This window comes from Patiria miniata, unplaced genomic scaffold (assembly GCF_015706575.1).
Source record: "Patiria miniata isolate m_02_andy unplaced genomic scaffold, ASM1570657v1 HiC_scaffold_7, whole genome shotgun sequence".
Lineage (NCBI taxonomy): Eukaryota > Metazoa > Echinodermata > Asteroidea > Valvatida > Asterinidae > Patiria > Patiria miniata.
The window spans coordinates 27,306,466-27,315,328 of NW_024037074.1; the positions used below are offsets into that span (position 1 = coordinate 27,306,466).

Consider the following 8,863-nt stretch of genomic DNA (forward strand, 5'->3'; position numbering starts at 1 on the left):
GAATGAAAATATAAACATGTAAATATAGTATTTAAAAAATAAACAGTGGCAAATTAAATTGGCCAACAAATAGTAAATCGCCCTTTTGAGGATGATGTCAGAATACCGGTCCTGATAGGGTAAAGAAAACGGTTGAGGTACTGTATGCTGCAACATTTATCAGTCAATGCGAAAACTTGGAAAAGGATTATATTGGTAATTATCATCAAAACATCGACTTTGTTACACGTGTCATCTGTCTCAGGTGTCTGCCAAGAACGACTCGGTATGGAGAATGGACAGATTTTGGACCATCACTTATCCTCTTCTAGTAGCTGGAACAGCCAGACGCACGGGCCGCAGCGGGCCAGACTGAATCAGAGAGCCGACCCGGAGCTGGGACTAGCCGGAGGATGGCGCGCCGACACGGGTAGCTCAGCAACCGGAGAGACGTGGATACAAGTCGACTTTGCGCAGTGGACCAATCTTACAGGGGTCATTACGCAGGGTCGCGAAGATAAAAGCGAGTGGGTGACCCAATTCAAAGTGTCATATTTCCAGAATGACTGGCTCTTTGTAAGCACACCTGGAGACGGCCAGCCGCAGGTAAACACATTAACTTAGAGCGCAGAAGATAAAGTGTTGTTCCTTAAATCAGCAAACCTAAAGTTCTCTCCGTACTGACTCACTGACCGAGCGTCACTTGTAAGCCAGGCAGTGATATAGTTAAATCTCATATTGTCTCCTAACGCCGTTCAGTAGGCTAAAACCGGCCTATATTGTGTTGACCAGATGTATATAACAATGATGAACACTCTGAATCAATTTAAAAGGCAGTGCAAAGACATTCTGAATCAGTTTGGTATTGTGAATTCTCTGACACCGCCTTGAGAAGGGTTACCCTATCTTGGTTTTGTTGAAAATGAAAACCCATATGATATCAGGTCCTTATGTTTTAGGTCGGTGAAACAAGGCAAATGACATTATATCGCTTTGATAGGCACGAGTCAAGCTGTTCTGCTTCACTGTTAAGTCTACTTCAAAAGAACACTAGCTGAGATACCAGCTGCAACGGATAAAGTCTGCTGTATTTGTATGGTTTAATTGTAATTCCAAAATGCATATGTTTGTCAGGAAGAGCGTGATGTTGAATGACACAAATTCACATTTCCATGTCTAACTTAAAAGTTAAAGCAATATTGGTGTAATTATTGTCTAATAGGAGTTCTTTGGTAACTATGACACCTACCACCCTGTGACAAACCTCTTCCTGCACCAAGTTGTCGCCAAGTCGGTTCGAGTGCATCCCATCACCTGGTACAGGAGACCAAGCATGCGTTTTGAGCTTCTGGGCTGCACAGGTACTCAACATGTGTTTTATTATTTTGATCAATAATGGCGTCTGATCACACAAATGAAATATGTTGAATTAATATAGATGTGTTTTCAATTCCATTGTCAGATGGTGACCTTATTTTGAACGGCTAATGAGATATTCATATTATTTTTTACAATATGGATATCAGCATTCCCAACCGCCTACGGGAGGGTTGTTAAAAGCCAATGGAAGCTGAACATGTTTTACTAGGAAATTGAAAGATGTTTATACTTAATAATTAAAGCGAAATTCTGCTTAAACATACCATTCGAATAAGTTCTCAGTAATTGCATGACATCAAATTAAAATATAAATGAAGTCAATATTCAAAAAAAGGAACTAGATTTTCCACATGGAGCATTTATTTTTCTACTCGCTTTAAAGAAATTATTCAGTCATCTTTACGAAACAAAAAAAACACACGGGCAAATAATTGTTTATCAAGACATGCCTCACTGCATTGTTTAATAGAATCATGACAATGTATTACTATCGGGCAAAATGGACAGTATTGATATTGTAAGGTGTTGATTCAAACCAAAGATTTTACATTAATTCCTAATCGATCAGAATGTGTTGGTAAAAATACAAATGATAATATAACCTATGAGATTGTAATTAGCTTAGGTTTTAAAGGAAAAGAGAACACAAATTTATTTCTTAAAATTATTTCTTTATTTCTTTATTACAATTACAGTTAAATATCGCTCGGGCGTCATTAGATCCGGTAACTAGCTCACTGCGAAGGGAAATAGAAAACAAAACGGTTGTTGTTAGGAAACATGTTTTTCTCATTGAAACTGGAACAGTCGGTTAATGTTTGAAAGGTGTGACCACGCATTGTATCATTTTACGATAATGCCAAAAAATTGGACAAGGTTTATGTGTAATCATAAAATTGTACGAACTCTTGTGATTTTGTTTTTTAGTGCATTGCCAGTCTCAGCTTGGGATGGAAGATGGACAATCCCTGACTCTGCAATCAATGCATCAACAATTCTGTTAACTCAGGGCTTCTGGCCTTATAGTGTCAGGCTTTTGCCTGTAGGCACGCGGCCGTTTGCTATTCAGTGGTTCGGACAATTGGAGCCAGAGATATGGATTCAGGTAATGATTGATAGCGATATACAGGTGCATGGGCGCAAATCGGGGTGAAGGGTAGGATATACCCCCACCCTTTTGACAAAGAGATGGTCGATCAGATCAATCCCCCCCCCGGATTTTGTTGTGAGAAACAAAGAAACGCAGAAGTTTAAGGTTATATTGTACCTTTCTGATATTTCAAATGCATTATAGTTAAAACAACAACAAAGAGGATTATGGAAGATTTCAATGCAACATTATACGTTAAGGTTAAGGACAAATCCTCGATTTAAACCATAAATACGCTTATCTGCATGCTCGGAAGTCCACACAGTGTATGTGATGCTTGTACACGCATCTTTGTAAACGCCGGCAATCGTGGACCCATATTGTCCCTAATTCTCATTCCTTTGTTTGTACGATTATTAATTGTGGACTATTGGTCAATCGGACGTACTGTTTATGCCCTAACCGTTTTGTCATACACTGCAAAAAATGTGCACCATTGGTATCTATATAGGACCATCTGGAGCTAAATTTTACCTATATAGATACCGAAATGTGTTAAATTAAAGGGAATATACAACATTTGCAAACATCGAAAAACAAAATTACATTGTATTGTATTGTATTGTATTGTTTTATTTCCATTTGTCACAAATTAATATAATGCAAATGCAACAGAATATTTACTACAACAATAACTAAACTTTCTAGAATGATAATACATGTACAACACTTTGATCAATTTAACATAAATGGTGACAGATGGGGGAACCAGGAAAAAAGCCTCAGCTTATACAAAATACCTTACTAGGATGTTAGTATATGCCAGTCTAAAGCATCCTGTAAAATTATGGGACCAGGTGTGTAGTCATTTTCTAAAAAAATTGTATTTTATAAAAATGTCCAACGGTGGTCGGCGACAACCGTTGGAAAAATCTAACCAACTATCAACCACTGCTCCTAATTTACCATTGTTTTTGTCCAAATTTTGTTTGCTATTGGTTACGTGTTCATGAACGGGTGCAGGCTAGTCTTCAGCTAGACTGGTTCTATTACGTTACAAATTTCCGGCATCTAAACATTGATCCATTTCATCTAAATTAGTGGAGTCAGGGAACCAGACTACCTGAGCATTTTTGTTTTTTTCTTGGTTATTCAAGCATTTTCGATCACAAAACTTCAAACGTGTCAGTGTAACAATATTTGATCTATTATACTAACCCTCAATTTACAGGAAAAGCCAATGATGTACATTCCCTTTTAACACTACAGTTTTTGCAGTGTAGGTCCACGATTGCCAATGTTTATATACTCCCATACACACACTTGCCGAGACGCGTTCACGCATCTGATCGGGGGCACCACGTCAAGATCCCATCTTTGAGCAAGCCTGTGCTGATGACATTTTCCGAATTTAAATTATCACTTCTCGTAGGTGGATTTGGGCGAGAGGACGCGAGTTTCTGGTATCATCATACAGAAGCCGTACTATTGGCACGGCTGCATAACCAGTTTCCACCTGGAGTATGCCATATCGGATGACGTGACAAAATGGATACCAATCCTGAACAGTGACAGGACTGAGGTAATTGAAATAAGTGGTTAGAGAGGGCATGAGCTATTATCTGGCCTTCCAAAGTTGTAACATCGTCCGTGTGTAGCTTAAGTATCCATGGGTAAGGTTGTGCATTTATTTCTGTTTCAATTATTGGATCCGTTTATAGACCAATTAGCAAGAAAGAAAAGGGGTAAAATTGTTGACACAAGGGGCCATGAAGTTTGTCAACCATCGGGGCAAATTCATTCAATGCGTTTCATTATATGTATTAAACGCAGGTGTTCCAGGTTAAAGCGTATTTTACTCAGCATCAGAGAGAGAGGCACATCAGCTACTTTTACAGCAGTGTTTTGGCTCGATTCATCCGGTTAAACGAAGGCTTGGATAACTCTCCGTGGCATTGCTTCCTGATGAGATTTGATTTCATCGGCTGTCGGAATCATGTAAGTTGTAAATCGAGTGAAGTTCATTTTTCTTTCGTCCGTTTTTCCGTTGCAAATTTAAGTCTGGAAAAAATACAGGCCTTTACACGAGAACAAAACGAAGACACGTTTATTGTAAAGCCCCTGTCACACTTTCGCGTATCCTAATTCCTTATGAGTTCCTTATCAAAATGTTTCAATACGCAGCCGTACGCTCAAAACGTCGAAACTTTTTGAATACTTTGACTTATGTGCGACGCACATCTAGCGTACAAGTAACAAATTCAGCGCATCCATTGCGTATGAGATGCGTATGAGTTGCGTATGCAGTGCACGACATTATTTTTCGGCCTGCGAAAAGGTCAGTATGCAGTGCACATGCTGAGCGTATTCCAGACGCACCCAACTTATGCCGACCGCATGCCTGACGCAATACGTCGGCATTCGCTATGAGTTCGTTCAGCGCGTGCATTGTATCTGCGCTGCAAGTACGCTATGTATACGTCCAATTATAGGCGGCTCATATGCTGACGGGGTGCGTGCCGGGAGGTCAGCGTATTACTGCGTATGAACCGCTTATCCCCCACGAACACATAGCGTACTCGTACCGTGATCGACAGATGCGGGAGCTGCGTATTTATAACTTATGACCTGGGTAACAGCGTACGCAGCGTAGTTTTGTGCATGCCCAAAACTATCCGGCGTACTGGGCTGTACCATGCGTATGCCTGCGTACAAAAACTTGCACGAAACGATAGAGATGCATATGAGGTGCGTATTGTGCGTACGACTGCGTATGAAAAAAATGTCAATGCGCAACTCATAAGGAATTGGGATACGCAGAAGTGTGACAGGGCCCTAAGGCGGACTGATGCACGTGAACCATTGGTGAAGCATATTCAATCGTATATTCTTTGCCCGTATATTCTTTGGCCGTACTGTCTCAACAAAACAATTTCTCCGTTTAATTTAACTGTTGTTCCATGATTAATGTGTTTTCGTTGAAATGACTTTTTCTTGTCTTTTAAAAGAAAGTTTATTGCTAGTAATTATTATAAACTAGAGCTGTTTGTCTGTTTGAAAACAGAACAGGGCTTTTTCGCATTTTAAACAGGTTAATGCTTTGTTCGTCCTTTTGCAGTCACTTTCTAGAGTGTTTCATGCAGTTAAGGTTGTTCAAAATGCTAAGCATAATTCCTTAAATATAATTTTATCACATGACGACACATGCCATGGGATGACGTCATCTTGACAACACTTGTCAATGCACACCTTGTTATTTTGGTCTTGGTTTATACAGCTCTATGGTTTGTACCAAGTTTTAAGTCAATCCGATGTACGGAAGTGTGCAATTTTCGAAGCGGAATATAATTATAAATATTTTTAAAAATCATAAAAAATAAACGATGACGTCATCGTGACGTCACTTTAGACTTAACAAGTTTCATGACCATCGGAACTTTCCTTATATGTGTTTTGAAAAATCGCATTTTTGATGACGTCATGATGACGTCACACATTTTTATTTCATTTTGCAAATAACTATTACCTAACAAACCAATTACACAAAGAATTTTGATTTTTGCATGTTGCATTCTTGAGATATGGCTAAAAGGTCCCAAAATTCAAATATTCATATTGAATCGCATGATGACGTCATCGTGACTTCGCCTCATGTATTACTTATAACATATCCCGGTCTACTGATATTCCAAGTTTTAACCCAGTCAGACTCACAGTTCTGTATATATATGGGATTTGCCATAAGGACTATGCATATGCTTAGTTTGAATGATGTGTGACAAAGTTCAATGCTAAAGTGACGTATACTAAAATCGTGTACAGAGTCAATGGGATTTTGCATGGAACAAAGAAGAAAGTAGGGAGAAAAAAATCCGAACAAAAACAAAGGCTTTTTTGAAAATTTGCGAAAGAGCCGACTACAAGTACCTCCATCTAATTAAGTTATCCAAACAACTGCTATTAATGCACTCTACCCTGACTTTTTTACCAGACCGAATAGCTCAAAGTTGTAATTTTTTCACTTAACACTCTCCGAAATTGTTTTGTTTGTGATTTTGCCGGCCTCGAAATCTAAAGCGTTTTTTTGTACGTGAAGTTTACTTCCGCAGCCTTTGATGATGAATAATCATGCCATATTTCATTCAGTGAAATGAGAATGAAGATGATCAGTTATTGAAGTGAAAACAAAAAAGAAGATAAACAACTATAAAAAACGTAACAAAATCCATGATCACTTTGATGATTATATGAAACGTGTGTTTGATACAACGAAGTAGGATTTTCACATACGACAACAGCCTGTTCTTTGGGAGGAAACGTGGTTTTCTGGACTGTTTAAAAGCATCTGGCGATTAATTGTTTGTCGGTCCACCTGTTACTTCGTCGTCGGGTGACAGGCTATTTGATAGGCTGTTAATTCGGTCTGTTTGTTTTCACTAACTCTCAATCCACGCGCATCCGTCAGCCGAGAATGACCAGGACTTGTCAGACATTATTCTCTGACGGCTACGTACTGGATGACACTTATCAAATCGACATGGATGGTATCGACCAAGGTCAACCACCATTCCAGGTCACATGCAGTATGTCAGATGGTGAGTTGTGAATCAGATAGTGTTATAGTTCTCACAAGTCCTTCCTCTTAGGTCATTGTAAGTCCTCACAAGTGCCTGCAAGTCCTCAGAAGTCCATCGCAAGACACCCAGTCCCAATTGAGTTCGCAAACTATTCAAATGAACTTTGACAAAGATTTCCTTTGTTGTTGTTGGGTTTTTTTTTTTTCATCCGCTGGCACGTATGGCTGAACTTGTGAATGGTCACTCGAGAACTGGGTTTTGGTCTGATTGGGAAGGGTCTGATGTTAAGTTTGCTTAATCATAGAAGGGGCACTGTCTGACCCTCAGCTCTGCAGGATCAGCCTTTGCTTTAAAACGAACATCATGGGGAAAGAAAACTAACAAGATAACAAGTTCATTACTTTACAGAAGATAATACACGATAAGAAGAAAAAAGAGGGGCATTAGGCCAAATAAAAAAAATAGTCTTTGGTCAGCGCGCGGTAGCTCCAACAGCGCCCTCTATTGCCGCACCTCCTCAAAAAAAAAATTACAAAGAGCACCAAGGAATGGGAAATTGCACCAAGGCAAATTATGGAGGACACCAATGTGCATGAGGACACCAAAAAAGCAAACTAGTACCCCGCTTTGTCTGTACAATCCAAGCTTAAAAATAAAGCCGAGTCACCGCATCAATTCCGAAACTTTGGTCTGACAAGAGACCGATTTTTTTTTTTTGGCCTTACATGGTTTGTTTCATTTTCGCCAACTTGTGTGTTCGCACAATTTCCACTCACAATAATAACAGAAAAGAACAGGTGGTGCATATCGCTGTAACTTTCCAGAAAAAAATTGTTCTTCCGTATCTTGTGTTTTCGAAGAAGTGAGAGATTCGTGACTAAATTGTATGAATTGTTTGTCTATAGGTGCTACCATAATTCACCATGATGCCGAAGACACTTTCAAAATTTCAGGATCACCCAACCAACTTACAACGATTGACATTACGTACGTCATCGACATGCAGCAGATCATCAGTGTGATTGATAATGCCTCGACGTGTGAACAAATGGTCAAAGTCAAGTGTGGAGAAGCCGACCCAAGTACGCTCTCGCAGCATCCGGCACTCCAGCCAGTCAAGTGGGGTTCCCGCAGCGGGGAGTTGATGCAGAATTGGGGAGGGCCACTGGTCACATTGGCTGCACCTGTGGTTTGAAACAAAGTAGGCAAACTTGAGTTGAATAATTTCTTTAGATTGACTCGCAAAATTGTGATATGGTCCGCTCTTCCCTACCACTCGAGGGCGTTTGTGGTATCTTATTTAAGGCTTTCAATGGAAACATTATTTATAACCAGAGTGACTAGGCATCACGAATTTTCAGGCCGTCACAGCGTTGTGGGGAAGTTTTTATTTTGAGCAATTTAGGACCTCTCCCCACAGCATCTTCGGTCCCCATATTATCACCATGGGACAACTCGTGTGTAGTCTCCACAACTACAAAACAAGAAGTTGTGTACGCACGACACGTGCAAACGAAATACATGTTTATGGCAAGTGACCTGCTTAAACGTTTTTTTGCGACGCAACCGTTTCTTTCAGAGGTTTTTGTGAAAGGAATTATCTGTCAACTTGAATATGGAACTTGGGGCCAGATACCTATTATTTGTAATGCATCATAGGAACGGTTTGCGATCGTTGGTTGAGGAAGTGGCCGCATTGTTCATGTAGAGCGGATTTCTCAAACGTTTAAATAATCTGGTTCCCATAAAGGCATTCTATCTCAAACAATCATATTACGTATAGTTATAAGTACGAAATCAAATGACCAAACGGGTTTCGAACTATCACAAACATGAA

The 8,863-nt window shown here is 39.7% G+C and overlaps 2 protein-coding genes across 2 annotated transcripts; both read left to right on the forward strand.

Annotated features, from left to right (window-relative positions):
• The first annotated feature begins 250 nt into the window (after nucleotides 1-250).
• LOC119745069 (lactadherin-like) lies at nucleotides 251-1,467 on the forward strand. Its single transcript, XM_038221291.1, has 3 exons — nucleotides 251-585; nucleotides 1,202-1,340; nucleotides 1,442-1,467. The coding sequence occupies exons 1-3, from the start codon at nucleotides 268-270 to the stop codon at nucleotides 1,465-1,467; spliced, it is 483 nt and encodes a 160-aa protein (XP_038077219.1). The 5' UTR covers nucleotides 251-267.
• Nucleotides 1,468-1,858: 391 nt separating this feature from the next.
• LOC119745070 lies at nucleotides 1,859-8,221 on the forward strand. The gene is made up of 5 exons (XM_038221292.1): nucleotides 1,859-1,876; nucleotides 3,882-4,031; nucleotides 4,283-4,447; nucleotides 6,915-7,044; nucleotides 7,932-8,221. The coding sequence occupies exons 1-5, from the start codon at nucleotides 1,859-1,861 to the stop codon at nucleotides 8,219-8,221; spliced, it is 753 nt and encodes a 250-aa protein (XP_038077220.1).
• The last annotated feature ends 642 nt before the right edge of the window (nucleotides 8,222-8,863 follow it).

Bases quoted from the DNA above. Each gene is read 5' to 3' on its own strand.
- LOC119745070 (XM_038221292.1), top strand. The intron at 4,448-6,914 runs GTAAGTTGTAAA...CGCATCCGTCAG, and splicing joins TCATCGGCTGTCGGAATCAT to CCGAGAATGACCAGGACTTG. The intron at 7,045-7,931 runs GTGAGTTGTGAA...GTTTGTCTATAG, and splicing joins CACATGCAGTATGTCAGATG to GTGCTACCATAATTCACCAT.
- LOC119745069 (XM_038221291.1), top strand. From the start codon at position 268: ATGGAGAATGGACAGATTTTGGACCATCACTTATCCTCTTCTAGTAGC. The intron at 586-1,201 runs GTAAACACATTA...ATTGTCTAATAG, and splicing joins CTGGAGACGGCCAGCCGCAG to GAGTTCTTTGGTAACTATGA. The intron at 1,341-1,441 runs GTACTCAACATG...TTCCATTGTCAG, and splicing joins TGAGCTTCTGGGCTGCACAG to ATGGTGACCTTATTTTGAAC.